The following is a 16542-nucleotide window of genomic DNA, read 5'->3' as shown; positions in this document are numbered from 1 at the left end:
ATTTAATGATAAGATAATTGTTTTCCTTGTTTTGGGACTGCTGTCTGCAATAGGATACATATATGGAGGGTGATGGAGGGAGTACAGCAAAGAGGAAGAAAAGAAGAGAGAGAGCCTCTCGCTGCCTCCACCCTTCATATCCTACAGTTCAAAGGAATAGGATTGCATGATGGAGCTAAAGCGGAGGTAAAGAATTGTTTTTTTCAGACTTAATTTACTATTTACAAGGGCGTTACGGAAGTCCATATCCCGATCTCTGTGCTCCTGCGCGTTAAAAATAGTAAAGGTTAATTAGTTAGCTGGGAAATCGGATCAGGGGCGGGCAGTCAGAATTTGATCCATACTCAGGTAACTCAAGCAATCCATATATTGTACCTGCCACCTTGACGGACAGCAGTCACCACAGAGCCTCACCTCTCAGCTGCATCACCGACCGACCAGGGAGCGAACCTCTAACACGGTAAGCTGCTGAGGACCAACGGAGTTCACATCTGCTTTTTCATGTTTATTTTAGAACTTTTTATTTTTTTCATTTTTTACTTGTGACATTCTGGCTTTTGCTTATTGCTAAGAACAACAAATTCAGAACTACCGAAATAGAAACAAACAGAGAAAGTTCTGTGTAAAGTTTAAGATGTTATGACTATAACATCTGTGACTAACTTGTCAGGATGTTACTATAGTTTTTGTCAGGGTTTGCTCTTGCTTTTACTTTGCACGTCCAAATGGTTAATAATTTACGTTGGCTGTTCTTCCTACAGGAATAAAATGTCGATCTCATCTATCCTTTCTGCTGATGGCATCGACAGCGCCATCAAGGACTGCCAAGGTATCCTTTTTCACTAATATATCTTTTTATCTCTGTACACCTATACGATGTGTCACTGCAGTTCCCCAACAATGGACTATACAGATTAATTTAAGATACGCACACACTGAAGGTGCTTTAATATGGTTTTTTTTTTATTAGTATTTTTAGTATAGTTCTGGAGAGAGTTCAGATTTGATCTCCTGGTTTCAGCACTGTAGGTGAAACATAAAGTCAACTTACCAAATAAAAGTTGACTTTATGTCGAAGTTGACCATAGCATATGTTTGAAAGTAATCTGTCATTTTTCCAGATTATTTTACTTCTATTGTTCCTCAAAGGGGAACGTTTGTTTTATAGTGGTAGCAAAATACAACTGAGGCAATATTAGTGAAAACAATAAAAGGACGTACTTTAAAGGTACACAAAAACATAGACAGACAACTAAACTTGAGTACAATAACGAGGATCAAATAAAGTGGCAGTAGTGCTAATAAAGAAATTAAAAACGGTGTGAAAGTATTCGGTTCTGTGAAACTTATCTATCATAGATTTTTGCTACTGTACAGCAGCTACTTTACTTGCAACGCATTATGAGCATGACTATTAGGTCATTTTCACCTGCACTTTGTAATTTCTGTAAATAGTCACTATAATTTACCTGATGGTGCATCCTCAAATAAACAACCTTACATTAATTCTATTCTTACACTCTAAACATGAATAACACAGAAATGATCATTCTTAACAACGATTGAATGACAATTTTTACAAGTCAGAAATAACTTTTATTAAAATCTGTATGCCCTGTCCCACAGCTCCGGAGTCCTTCTGCCCAAAGAAGTTCTTCCAGTTGTGTGGTCTCAGCAAGAAAAGCCCTCAGGATGTGAAGAAGGTTTTTGGGATCCTGGACAAAGATGCCAGTGGGTTTATTGAGGAAAAAGAGCTGAAGTGAGTTTGTCGGTTTTTTGTTTCCTGTGAAGATAATTTTAAGTTAGTTGAAGCCAAATTTGCTGTAGGCCTTAGTTATATTTCCGAAAGAAAGATCTATAATGCTTTGATATTATGACATCCAGATGTATAGAGATGAGCATTGAATAATCCATGACTGGTTCAGTCAACATTTGGGACTTAACATGAAAGTTGTACAGTAGTTTACTGAATTTTTGAAACACTTGAAATAGCTCTACAACTAATAAATCTATCATTAGCTTTCAGCAAACAGCTGAGGCAAAATACATCCTTTCCGAATATATTTTCTCCTGCTACAATAAATAAAGCTTCACTTGGACACATGCATAAACAAGAAGGCACATTTTTATGTGGCTTTACCTAATTTGTCAGTGCATCTGTATGGACCTTGTGGGAAAATGTTTGCATCAGAATCAATAAGACGTCCGTTATATTTTCCGACTTGTCTTGGTGTGCTTTTTGCTGCTTATACAGACCAAAAGCTTCTTCTGGCTTTATGCATCTTCTTTTGCTCCTATCAGGTTTTTCCTCCAGAGGTTCTGCCCTGGGGCTCGGGTCCTGACGGACAAGGAGACCAAGAACTTCCTGAGTGTTGCTGATGATGATAGCGATGGGCGAATTGGAGCGGAAGGTGAGAATATCTGTGCTTAAATGATGTGTCATTCCAAAATGTAGATACGTAGGACTCTAACATAGAAACAGTAAACTCCCCTGCCAACTCTTTTATGTGCCAGCCCACTATAAATTTAGCTTAGTCTGGATTGGTAAAGGGGGCCCTGGTCTCAAAATGGGCTTCTCAAATAAGACCTACTTGGGTTGACTGAATACAGGCTGTATTTGCAACACGAATTACGTCTCAAATTGATATTAGAACAAACTGCAATACATTTGCAACACATCTCAGAGCCTAATAGGTCAACACTATATGCATAAATAAAATTAGGCCAAAATGTAAGCCATGGAGAATCTCACCTGGGCTGATTTCTTAACCCATTGCCAACATATATGGGATCCAAATGTAAAACCTGGCTGGGTCTGACAGTTTGTTAGATTAGATAAAAAACGTTTGTATAAGAAATTAGACAATCTTGTTATTGACAAACTATTTATTTAATAACCAAACTGTGCTGTTTAAATTTGGAGTTGCTCATACAAGTGTCACCTTGTTGAAATCTTCATGTTGAAAGGTGCTTGGATGTAAATCACTGCTTATATAAAAATATATTTTCTTTTCACAGAGTTCCAGGCTATGGTCTTGTCCTAAACTGGTGGAAACCCCTCCATCCAGATCTGACCTCTACCTACCACTTTCGGCTGGACACTTAAAGGGCTCCGACTTTAATCATTTTCAATCTAGTTAAATAAAACACCTCCTAATGTTTTCATTTCCCAGCCTTCTCTTGTCCACTAACTTCCACATGACTGTCATGATTTAGTTTTTTTGTTTTTCTTGTTTCAGATCAATCATAAAGCTGTGTTGCCCAAACTAATAAGCTCTTAAATTCTAAAATAAAAGGATAAAACCTAACCCCAATGGCTTGTTTATTTATCAGTGTCTTATACTGAAATATGAGTGTTTTAAATACGACAATAAATGAAAAACACTATTATTTCTATGTAAAAAAGAAAGAAATTGCACATAGTTCTTTTACAGTTTAGGGGTGTCCTTAAATGTGCACTTCCCCTTATCTCGCACACAGTAAACAAGATTTTGTTACAGGCAGGGTGGCGTATATAAGGAGTCTAGTGTATATACAATACATATATGTGTGTGTGGGGGTGTATTTGTGTGCGTGAGTGCATAGAAAATTCATAGATCTGTGGGAGCAGGGGAAAAGCTGAAGGGGTGACCTTGCTGACCACCTGAGTGTCACTGTGGTCGGATCGAGTGGCTCCTGACCTCAGCTTTGTAAATAAACTCCAGCACCACTCCGACTGGGAAATCAAAACACGGGTGCACACAAAAACCTTTGCATTTGCAAAAATCAAATATGAATTTAAACACAGAAAGACAAGCATGCAAAAAGTATCTCCTCACAAATGTGAATATGCAAATAATGACTAATCTCTGGATGATGCTCACTGGAAGTATTTATTCCTGTGCCAAGTCTCCTAAGAAGTGCTGGTTCAAAAATCAGAGGAAGAATAATTTTGTAATGCCCAGTCCCATTTTAAAATATCAGTTAATCTTGACCACTTTGAAGTTCCTCCTTCCACCACACTTTCATATTATTACCGCACTGTATTTTTACCTTCTGCACTTACAGGATTCAGGAATTAAATTTAACAACTACCTCAGTCTTCTCCCACCCACCGAAATACAGAGTACACTTTTTTAGAGCTCCCACTTTAATGTTGTTACAATTATTCCCAGATTGCAGGGGGGAACCTGACTATTATAGCACACACCTGATACTCACAGCTACCCCATGGGATATACCCTAGTATTAGCACGAGGTCATGGTTACCAATGCAAATTCTGCAGTCATACCTTTTGCAGCTTTATTTAAGCAGTTTGGAATGATATGAGATGTTTTAACATGACTTGTTTTAGTTTTTTTCTGTTTGCACTTATTTTTATTTAGACATTTTACTGTAAAATGAAGTAATACAAAATATGGACAAAATATACAACTGTGAAACAAAAAATAAAAAAACCACTTGTAATCTTTTAAGGGGATTTCACTTACAGGTGATTAGCTAAAACTAAGTATATAGAATAAATCAAGCATTATAAGTTTAGCGTATAATCCAATTTAAACATTTTTATTGGGATATTTGTGATAGACCAACACAATCTAGTGCGTAGTTTTTAAGTGGACAGAAAGGGATACATTATTTTTTATATTTTTTGCAATTTAAAGCTGAAGAGTTTATTGTGGATTTGTATCCAGCCCCTTTGAGTCAAGAAGTTGTACGACCATTTTTGCTACAGTGCTATCTGCAAGTTAGTGTATGTTTTATCTAGAAAAATCTGAAACGAATGAGAAATAATTTCAGTTTCATCGTGTGTAAGACTGAAATTTCTGGTCAATCTTTTTTCTGTTGTTCCATTGGGTTTCAGGGAAAGCAGACACTAGTTCCATCATGGTTGAAGAAGGTAGTAGAGGAGTCTACATGCCTGGACAATAGACTAGACCGGAGATGGATTAGTGAAGCTGCCGCATACAAGCAGAAACAGAGCAGACTGTATTGCCTGAGGATGCTTGGGCACTTCACTGTTTGCAGCAAGGTGTTGCATATCTATAAGTCTGTTGTGGGTAAATATAATATCTTCTGTCATCGTCTGTTGGCGTAGCAACATCAAAGGCAGTGACTCTGTTCTGATGACTATTCTGGAGCCTCTAGAGAGGATTGTGCAAATAAGGGTGCTTAAAATAAAGAACACAACCATAACCTGGGCATCCTTTTAATAAGACTGTAACATACCATTATCATCTATCATGACTCTATGAAGAAACTTAGATCAAGTTCAAGTTACGACAACAGTTAATTTCCCTTTGGGATTGATAAAGCATTTTTAAATTGAATTAAATTATTCTTTGAGCTCTTGCTCAGTTACCATTCTGACACATGATTATCCATTGATCTAAACCACACTGCTGTAGGTCTGGCTGTATGTTTAGAGTTGTTTTTCTTGCTGGAAGATTATATTTAGTGGTATTAGAAAAAGGTTCCTGAATACAAAGACACACCATGCTATATAGATTTTTTATTTGTAAAGCACTTTTAAAACCATACATTATTTTTCCTCTACTCAGCAATTATGCACTACTTGATATTGTTATATCACATACAATTCCAGGAAAGTAAGTAGCTACATTGAAGATTGTGCTCATGATGCAATAAAATAATTAAAAGTTTAAAAGGTATAAATACTTCCGCAAGGTACTTTAAAGTAGTAACATTTGTGCAATTTAACCAGATACTTAACAAGCACTTACTGCTCACAGACACTGACAGCAATATTTAAATGATCAGGCCTCTATATCTGCCGTTATCAGTTTCTGATTCTAATCTCTGCTGCAGGGTGGGAATGGAGGGTCGGGGGTGGATGGGGTGAGGGCAGACCATGCCACCGGAAGCGGGATGAGCCTGGGGAATCCAAAAGGTAACACAAACCAAACGACACCAAGCGGATCAGTGACCCCTGCGGGTCAGGAGCTGGGAGCGGTAAACAGGAAGGAAACGTGAGCCAACAAGTTGACACTGACGGCAGGATGTGCTTGTGTGGGACAGCAACGCAAAGTAATGTGACAAGCAGCTTACCTGGACTCTAGGGCAGTGAGACGCAGAAAGGCAGAGACCATGGATATGTTTCTGTGAAGAAGAGAATGTGAGGAAAAATGACAAACCCTAGCAGTTTTAGGACTGATGCAGGCTTTGTTTTTAGTTATCATTTGTCAAGGTCTTAAAAAATCAATTTATACTGCCCTTTTCACCCTGGTAAAGATGTGAAAAAAGCCTTAAAATAAACATATTTTCATGTATAATTTTAGACAAAAATTGTATTAATTGGATTCTTAAATAAAACATATCAAGGGTCAAACTGGAAAAGAAATGCATTTGAAATTAAAACCATCAATATTTGTAATATAGTTTTTCTTTCTGCTCTCGGTGGAGGAGGACGCTTTTTCTCTGTCTCCCGCACCCTCTCCCATATCTGCCCTGCTTCAGCTCTGTGTCTTGTCTTCTTTTTGGAGCCTCTTCTTGCATATCTTCCAAATTCTTAGTTATGGATTTGGTCAGCTGGTCTCTCAATGCAATAGATCAAATTTTCTCGAGGAGAAGACAGGGTGAAGGAGAGCCCAACTTGTCCGGATGGGACGTTTTTCTCTGGATACACGATGGACTCCTGGCAGAAGTGGAGGATTGTGTGTTTGTCGACAATGTCAGTCGAGGATGTGGAAGATGTGTATATAATTGGATGTTTGATGTCAGGATTTCTGCTTTTTGGAGTCAGCGGTTACCTGGCATATGGAGAAATTCGGAAAATGTCAGCAGCTGTTCTGACAATTGTGAGGCTGCCTGGCATGTGTGATGGGATCTTCAGGGTGATCAACACTCTGACTGAGATGTTACGTGAGCTGAATCGCAGACTGGATGTGATCCTTACACAGCAGAATCGCAGGCAGGTTGTGGTTCCTGGACTCAGGGGTGAAATGGGATAAATCGGATCTGGCGAAAGACCAGAAATTTGTCTATTTGGATTCGCCTTTGAGAAGCACCAGCGAGACTCTCAAGGCTGACGGAAAATTAAGAGTCAGCCTAACCCAAATAATTATTGTTTTTCTGAATCTGGCTCCCCTGCACGGCCTTGACGGCTCGCTATCTTCAACTTCTCCTGGATGTTATGTAAACATGACGCTCTGCTCCCTCTGCTCCCTCCCTTCCCTGAGGACATCTGTGGACCTGCTCAGAACTTTGTGGCCGGTTGATGAACATTCCAACGTACCATCAAGGACAATGGCCTCTGTGACAATGCTTCATGGACTTACTTGCACACACTCACTTGCACACACACACATGCTCAAGATAAACATATGCACCCCCTCACACCACCTTCACCGTTCCCGGCATGATGTTGTTTTGTAAACTTGTTGCTTCTTTGTGCTGAGGTTTTTTGCAATCTTAAACTGTATCCTGCTAAGGATAAAGTATGAAATATGATTTTTTTCTCTCTATTTACCTAATGTGGCCTCTTTCCTCATCTAGCGAGGCCAGCGCCTGTGAGTGGGCAGCAAAGCCTCGGTGACCCATCCCCCCTTTGTCTTGTGTCATGATGTATGTTTGGATGGGTTGTACTGGAATTCTAATTTCCCCTCGGGGATTAATAAAGTATCTTTGAATTGAATTGAATTGAGTTGTGAACACAATTTAGTTTATTAAACTAGTCAAACCAGTTAAACAACAAATCTCATCTCCAGGCACTTTACAAGAACAACAGATTTTTTCTGTTAAAAATGAAACAAAAACACAACAACAGTGAAGATTCCTAAAAATACCTCCAGGAGGCCACAAATGTGCATGTGTCTGCACAAACGGTTAGAAACTGACTCCATGAGGATGGTATGAGGGCCCGACGTCCACAAATGGGGGTTGTGCTCACAGGCCAACATCGTGCAGGACGTTTGGCATTTGCCAGAGAACACCAGGATTGGCAAATTCGCCACCGGCGCCCTGAGCTCTTCACAGATGAAAGCAGGTTCACATTGAGCACATGTGACAGACGTGACAGAGTCTGGAGACACCGTGGAGAGTGATCTGCTGCCTGCAACATCCTTCAGCATGACCAGTTTGGCAGTGGGTCAGTAATGGTGTGGGGTGGCATTTCTTTGGAGGGCCGCATGGCCCACCATGTGCTCGCCAGAGGTAGCCTGACTGCCATTAGGTACTGAGATGAGATCCTCAGACCCCTTGTGAGACCATATGCTGGTGCGGTTGGCCCTGAGTTCCTCCTAAGGCAGGACAATGCTAGACCTCATGTGGCTGGAGTGTGTCAGCAGTTCCTGCAAGATGAAGACATTGAAGCTATGGACTGGCCCGCCCATTCCCCAGACCTGAATCCGATTGAGCACATCTTGGACATCATGTCTCGCTCCATCCACCAACGTCACGTTGCACCACAGACTGTCCAGGAGTTGGTGGATGCTTTAGTCCAGGTCTGGGAGGAGATCCCTCAGGAGATCATCCACCGTCTCATCAGGAGCATGACCAGGTGTTGTAGGGAGGTCATACAGACACATGGAGGCCACACACAATACTGAGCCTCATTTTGACTTGTTTTAAGGACATTATATCAAAGTTGGATCAGCCTGTAGTGTGTTTTTCCACTTTAATTTTGTGTGTGACTCCAAATCCAGGCCTCCATTGGTTAATAAATTTGATTTCCATTGATGATTTTTGTGTGATTTTGTTGTCAGCACATTCAACTTTGTACAGAACAAAGTATTCAATGAGAATATTTCATTCATTCAGATCTAGGATGTGTTATTTGAGTGTTCCCTTTATTTTTTTGTATATAAATATATATATATATCCTTTTAATAAACAAAACATGGCAATGTGCTGTTAATTGTTGCATTGCATCACCACCTTTGACACATATTTTGGCATTTGAGCTGTGTAAAACTGAGCTATAGGAATATTTCAAGTGACAATAATGCAAAGTGCATTTTGTATGGATTAGGCCTTTGGGACTGACACAAATGCCTAGCTTGCTTGTCTGTATGGTACCTCAATTATTGATGACCTCTTTTCATTGTCACCAAAAACTCATATCAAGAAAGGAGTGTCCGGCTCATCTTACTGATTAAGTCTGCCTGAAACTTTAATGCACATCCCATCTTCAGCTGTTAACAAGCGGATGTGCCGACACCCTCCCACCCCAATACCAGGGAAGCTGAAACATGTGGAGACTCTTCTGTGATAGCATCTCCACTCATTTTCACTCATTCCCACTCTTTTGGGACACAGAACTATCACAGATGTTGCTACCTGATACTGTGTAGGCAAAGGAACATCATGAAAGATTTAACTGCCGCAATAGCATGTCTGAATGGGCTTTGCATGTTCTCCGTAGGAACTCTATCCATAATGCAGAGGATGACAGCTCTGCCTGTGTTCTCACACAGGCTGAGCCTCTTCTTATGATGCATGTGAGTAGATTCCCTTCATTATTTACGAAGGATGGGTTACAAACATATCAGTGGCCATTCTTGCTACACACAGGACATTCGTGGAAGGTGATTTCTTGAAACGCATTTTGTGTGGGTCAGTTGTTTTTTGTATAAGTAATTGAGTGTCTGTTAGATAGACTGCAACATGAACTTATACACCGCACCCTGTTTAAACCCCTGAGCAGCTATTACATATGCTGATGCATCCTCAGACTCGGTAATGGCTGTCATGAAGCAGGAGACTGGTACTTTGCAGACTTTTCCAAATGAGAAGGCACAAATAGGACAAGGTGGCAATCGTCTTCCAGGACAAACTTGCTCTGCTTTACTTACTGAATAATGGAGGCAATCTGTCTGGGCTGAGAGGTTTGCTCATGGTTTACTCATTGACAATATAGTCATGAATATTAGTTTGTCTAAAAAAGCTATTATTAGAAAGTGTTTGCATGTAAATCTGGAGTTTAGCTTAAAACATTATGACGCTGTCATTAACATGCATTTCTACGAATGCAATGAGATTTTCTCATTTTATATACACACACCACCCAGATTAATGAGCTCACCTTGCTGGAACCAGGTTAAAATGCTGTTTTGCCTTCAGTGCCTTAATTCTTAAGTGTACCTTCTTAAATCCATTTTGACCTGATAAAATCATGTGACTTTTACAGATTTTTCAGCTGCACATCCTTGATGAAAATCTTCAGAACCCCCATATTCCAAAGGTGCTGTGTTGCACTAAGATCTGATGCCTGTGGAGGTCATTGTTGTAGAGTGAACTCATTGCCATGTCCTAGAAACCAGTTTAGACAATTTGAGCTTTGTGACATGGTGCAATATTGTCGTAGAAGTAGAAGATGGATATACAGGTCCTTCTCAAAATATTAGCATATTGTGATAAAGTTCATTATTTTCCATAATGTCATGATGAAAATTTAACATTCATATATTTTAGATTCATTGCACACTAACTGAAATATTTCAGATCTTTTATTGTCTTAATACGGATGATTTTGGCATACAGCTCATGAAAACCCAAAATTCCTATCTCACAAAATTAGCATATTTCATCCGACCAATAAAAGAAAAGTGTTTTTAATACAAAAAACGTCAACCTTCAAATTATCATGTACAGTTATGCACTCAATACTTGGTCGGGAATCCTTTTGCAGAAATGACTGCTTCAATGCGGCGTGGCATGGAGGCAATCAGCCTGTGGCACTGCTGAGGTCTTATGGAGGCCCAGGATGCTTCGATAGCGGCCTTTAGCTCATCCAGAGTGTTGGGTCTTGAGTCTCTCAACGTTCTCTTCACAATATCCCACAGATTCTCTATGGGGTTCAGGTCAGGAGAGTTGGCAGGCCAATTGAGCACAGTGATACCATGGTCAGTAAACCATTTACCAGTGGTTTTGGCACTGTGAGCAGGTGCCAGGTCGTGCTGAAAAATGAAATCTTCATCTCCATAAACTTTTTCAGCAGATGGAAGCATGAACTGCTCCAAAATCTCCTGATAGCTAGCTGCATTGACCCTGCCCTTGATAAAACACAGTGGACCAACACCAGCAGCTGACACGGCACCCCAGACCATCACTGACTGTGGGTACTTGGCACTGGACGTCTGGCATTTTGGCATTTCCTTCTCCCCAGTCTTCCTCCAGACTCTGGCACCTTGATTTCCGAATGACATGCAGAATTTGCTTTCATTCGAAAAAAGTACTTTGGACCACTGAGCAACAGTCCAGTGCTGCTTCTCTGTAGCCCAGGTCTGGGGAATGCGGTACCTGTAGCCCATTTCCTGCACACGCCTGTGCACGGTGGCTCTGGATGTTTCTACTCCAGACTCAGTCCACTGCTTCCGCAGGTCCCCCAAGGTCTGGAATCGGCCCTTCTCCACAATCTTCCTCAGGGTCCGGTCACCTCTTCTCGTTGTGCAGCGTTTTCTGCCACACTTTTTCCTTCCCACAGACTTCCCACTGAGGTGCCTTGATACAGCACTCTGGGAACAGCCTATTCGTTCAGAAATTTCTTTCTGTGTCTTACCCTCTTGCTTGAGGGTACCAATAGTGGCCTTCTGGACAGCAGTCAGGTCGGCAGTCTTACCCATGATTGGGGTTTTGAGTGATGAACCAGGCTGGGAGTTTTAAAGGCCTCAGGAATCTTTTGCAGGTGTTTAGAGTTAACTCGTTGATTCAGATGATTAGGTTCATAGCTCGTTTAGAGGCCCTTTTAATGATATGCTAATTTTGTGAGATAGGAATTTTGGGTTTTCATGAGCTGTATGCCAAAATCATCCGTATTAAGACAATAAAAGACCTGAAATATTTCAGTTAGTGTGCAATGAATCTAAAATATATGAATGTTAAATTTTCATCATGACATTATGGAAAATAATGAACTTTATCACAATATGCTAATATTTTGAGAAGGACCTGTATAGTAGACATAAGGGCTTGGACAGTAGCCTACTGAGGTAGGCTGTTGTGTATAAAAAATGCTCTGTTGATGTGAATGGGCCCAATGTGTGTCAAGAAAATATCCACCATACCACAACAACAGCAGCAGCATTCAGAACAGTGTGCATGAGGTGCAAAGCAAGAGGGATCCATGTTTCAGCTCTACACCAAATTCTGACCCTACTATCTGAATCTTGCAACTGAAATCTTGACTCACAAGACTGGACAACAGTATCCCAATATGTAAATGTCTAAAATTGATGAGCCTGTGAGAATTCTAGCATCATAGATGATATTCTGCATGACTTGGTTGTTACAAGCTGTTATCTGTTGCTTTTCTGTCATCTCAAACCTTTGACATCAACAATGATTTTTTTTATCCCTACAACTGCCACTCATTGGATATTTTCTCTTCAGGAAACATTCTTTGTAAAGCCATAGAGATGGGTGTCTGTGAATATCCCAGTAGATGGGCAGTTTCTGCAATACTTAGATGCAAAGTCACTTAAGTCCCCACTAGAAAATCATCTTTGCCACATCTACTTACCTGAATGCACTGAGTTGCTGCCATGTGTTTGTCTCTGTAGGCAAGTCTTTCAAAACCGTTTGCCAATTAACACATTGTTCAAGTTTTCAGTAATCTTATAAAACTGGGATTAGTAAAGCAGCACCTAATGGTATGAAATCCTCTAATTCTGACTGAATGGCTTGTTTAGGGTGTTCTAAACTGCCTGGAATTTACCAAAACTTCAGGCCTTCTCGGCCACAAAATCTGTTGCTTACATATGAACTCTCACATGCCATGCCTCTTTGGATTGGGAATTATTTAGAGTTAACAAGCAGAGGAAACATTAAGATTAATTATACATATTTTTGCCATCCTCCTCCAGTCTCGGATCCTGAGGAGGAGACAGTTGGGGTAAATGTTTACCAATATAAGTCCTTTTATCACACGTTTAATCCCTGTAAATATTTTTTTGCCTCAAATATCATACATGTCTTTATGCCGCTTGGAAATGCAGCAACACTGAGCATCAAGCTGTCAAGATAACAAGGTTTTGGGTTTGGATTTTCAGTTGTGTATGTGTTTTGACTATTTCTCTGCTGTTTTTAATGTTCTTGTCGGGTTCTGGGAGTTTCTTGTATTTTTGTGCCTGCTATTAACTACGCTTCGCCCCTAGGTGTCGCTTGTGCTCTCTTGGGTTAGGACAGGTGTTTTCCATCTCTGTGATCAAGCTAGGAGGTTTAAAAGGAGCATGGTGCCAAAACTTCGACGCCTGAGTGTTTTGCCTCTGTGGTAACATTCAAGCGGCCAAGTTTAAGGCATTCATGTTTTGCTAAGCTTCGACTTATCAATCTTGTCCTTGCTTATTTCCAGGTTCAGCTTTGGACCCAGTTCAAGCTCCTTTGAAAGTACCTACCTGACTTCGCCTTCTTTGCCAAGATTTCCAGTCAGGCCTTGCTGGCAGCCATTGGACTCCATACTCTCAGCTTCCTCAAGCGAAACCTGTCCACCCTCCAGCGAGTGGCACCTCTGGATTCCGTCTGTAAGGAAACACTGAATCAAAGTTCTGATCTGTGGGAAGGATCAGTTAATCAAAGTAACCAGGCCAACCAAGCTTACCAGACCCGGAATCACATTCCTCCGGCGAACCAGCTTCACCTACAAACTGTAAGATACCAAACACTGCAAATCCTAATTGTCCTCTACTTACCTGTTACCCTACAATGCAGCTGAGAGGTTCCAGTCCCAGATCCCACCTTCATCGGACCTGTGACAAAATAAACACTTTAAACTTTATAATCTCTCTGAGTGTTTTCTGCATGTGGGTCAGATTGGCTACAAACAAAATGACAGAACACTCAGGCCAAGCCGACCTAGCAGAAACACTCAGGCCAAAAAAGAACTCTATCTGAACATAGTCACCAAATTCAGGCTCAAGGTTCCGCTCTCTTCATGAACAACAAACACAAACTAACCAACAGCTGGAACAGATTTCCTCTCTCTTACAGCATGTTCTCAGTACCAAGGACTCCCCTTCGCCTGGTGGCGCTACTGAACCCCCGCTTTCTCAACAGCTACCTTCCGGATGTGACGTAAATTTTCTGGGGAGATCAGAGACTGCGGAGGATTTCTGCTGCAGTGTAAGCTTGTGTTCAACCGGTCACCTCAATCATTCCCTCATGATGATGTCAGGACTTCTTATGTATTAGGATTATTAACAGAAAAGGCTCTTCGATGGGCTGATTCCAGGTTCACGGACTGTAATCAGTTTGGTTGCACCTATGATGAATTTATTAAGGAATTCAAGCAAACATTCCCTCAGGAGACTGTTCAGATACATATTGCACGCCACTTGTGGGTGCTACAATAACAAGACAAACTTCTAACTGAGTTTTCTATAGAATTCCGCAGATTGGCAGCAGCTTCAGGCTGGGACCAGCAGGCACTTAAAGCCGCATTTTTTCAGTCACTGGATGAGGCTGTAAAAGATGAGTTAGCCCTGATAGATGAACCAAAAGAATTAAATGACTTTATTGCCTTAGCAATACGAATTGATTCACGTATGAGAGAAAGGAGAAGAATCCGCTCTGGGCGATTAGTGAATAAGTCACAATTACTCTCTGGATTTAGATCCACTTCCGCAGCGCCTCAGCCGTTCAGTCCGTCAGAACCCGAACCCATGCAATTAGGTAGGACCAGGCTTACTCCAGATGAGCGACAGCATCGAAGGGAAGCAAATCAATGCTTTTATTGTGGTTCACCTGATCATTTTGTCTACTCATGGCCACTTCGGCCAAAAGGGGGGATCCGTCGACTATAAAGGGGGAGCCGGCAGACTAACATTGTCGCTCCAAGACCCCTAGATTCACCTTGCCTGCCACTTTGTTGTATAATAATGAACTTATCAGCTTTTCAGCCTTGATTGATTCTGATAGCAATCAGAATTTAATTGATCAGGCTCTGGTCAGCAAATACCAGATTGAGACTGAACTTCTCCCTGTGTCACACCAAGTCCAGGCTCTGGATGGTAGTTCCCTGCATTCCATTACTCATAAGACCAAACCGCTCGAAGTGGTGATAGCAGGTAATCACAGAGAATTCATCCCGGTCCTTGTTTTTCCCATTTCACAAAATTCTGTGGTTCTAGGCCTTCCCTGGCTGCAGATTCATAACCCGCATCTTAATTGGACTGAAGTCCGTGTTGAATCCTGGTCTTCTAAATGCTTATCTTTTTGTTTACAGTCGGCTGTTTCACCTAACATCCCAGTTTTGAACCATAAGGAGGAGGAACCTTCTGATCTCACTCAAGTCCCCACCAAATATCATGACCTTAAAATGGTGTTCAGCAAATCAAAGGCCCTATCTCTGCCTCCTCGCCGGCCCTATGACTGCGCAATTGATCTTCTACGTGGAGCACCTTTACCATCAAGTCGCCTGTACAATATTTCTAATCCTGAACGAGCCACCATGGAAAAATATATTTCTGAGTCCCTGGCAGCTGGTATCATCCGTCCATCATCCTCTCCCCTTGGTGCTGGTGTTTTCTTCGTCGGGAAGAAGGATGGATCATTACGTCCTTGTATTGACTACCGTGGACTTAATCAAATCACTGTTAAAAATAAATATCCATTACCATTACTCCCTTCTGCCTTTGAACCGGTACATGGTTCCACTGTGTTCACCAAATTGGACTTACCCAATGCTTACCACCTCGTCCAAATTCACAAGGGTGATGAGTGGAAGACTGCATTTAAGACGCCTTTAGGACACTTTGAATATCTAGTTATGCCTTTTGAACTCAGCAATGTGCCAGCAGTGTTTCAGGCACTAGTGAATGACGTTTTGAGAGATGTTTTGAACATTTGTGTATTTAGATGACATTCTCATTTATTCTAAGGACATCACTGAACATCGCCACCATGTCCGCCAAGTTCTACAACGTCTTCTGGAGGACCAACTTTTCATTAAAGCAGATAAGTGTGAGTTCCATAAAGATTCAGTCACATTCCTGGGATTTATTCTAGAGGGTGGACAGGTTCGCTCCGACCCGGACAAGATCAAAGCCGTCTTGGACTGGCCACTTCCTGATTCACACAAACAGCTCCAGAGATTCATTGGATTTGTAAAGTTCTATCGGAGGTTTATCCGCAACTACAGCCAAACTGCTGCTTCCCTAACTGCACTAACTTCTTCTAAGATCCAGTTTAAGTGGAATCCGGAAGCAGATCAAGCTTTTCACCTGTTAAAACGAAAGTTCTCTCAAGCACCCATCTTGGTTCATCCTAACCCAGCTAAACACTTCACGCTGGAGGTTGATGCCTCAGACATGGGAGTTGGGGCTGTACTCTCACAAAACTCTGACCTTGATGACCGGCTTCATCCTTGTGCTTTTTTTCCCGCAGATTAACATAGAACGAAACTATGATGTGGGGTACAGAGAACTGCTAGCCATCAAGCTAGCGCTGGAGGAGTGGCGACATTGGCTGGAGGGTGCTGAGCATCCCACTTTGGTATGGACTGATCACAAAAATTTGTCTTCCCTGCAATCAGCTGAAAGGCTAAATTCTCGCCAGTCCTGCTGGTCCCTTTTCTTTTCCCGGTTTAACCTCTGCATCTCTTACAGACC

At 41.3% G+C, this 16542-nt stretch overlaps 1 protein-coding gene across 1 annotated transcript; it reads left to right on the top strand.

Annotated features, from left to right (window-relative positions):
* The first annotated feature begins 158 nt into the window (after positions 1-158).
* LOC124864613 (parvalbumin, thymic CPV3-like) lies at positions 159-3308 on the top strand. The gene is made up of 5 exons (XM_047359461.1): positions 159-460; positions 762-829; positions 1627-1759; positions 2302-2411; positions 3019-3308. The coding sequence occupies exons 2-5, from the start codon at positions 769-771 to the stop codon at positions 3042-3044; spliced, it is 330 nt and encodes a 109-aa protein (XP_047215417.1). The 5' UTR covers positions 159-460; positions 762-768; the 3' UTR covers positions 3045-3308.
* Positions 3309-16542: the final 13234 nt, after the last annotated feature.

Source organism: Girardinichthys multiradiatus, chromosome Y (assembly GCF_021462225.1).
Source record: "Girardinichthys multiradiatus isolate DD_20200921_A chromosome Y, DD_fGirMul_XY1, whole genome shotgun sequence".
In the NCBI taxonomy this organism is placed as follows: domain Eukaryota; kingdom Metazoa; phylum Chordata; class Actinopteri; order Cyprinodontiformes; family Goodeidae; genus Girardinichthys; species Girardinichthys multiradiatus.
This window is presented reverse-complemented; position numbering and strand designations above follow the sequence as displayed.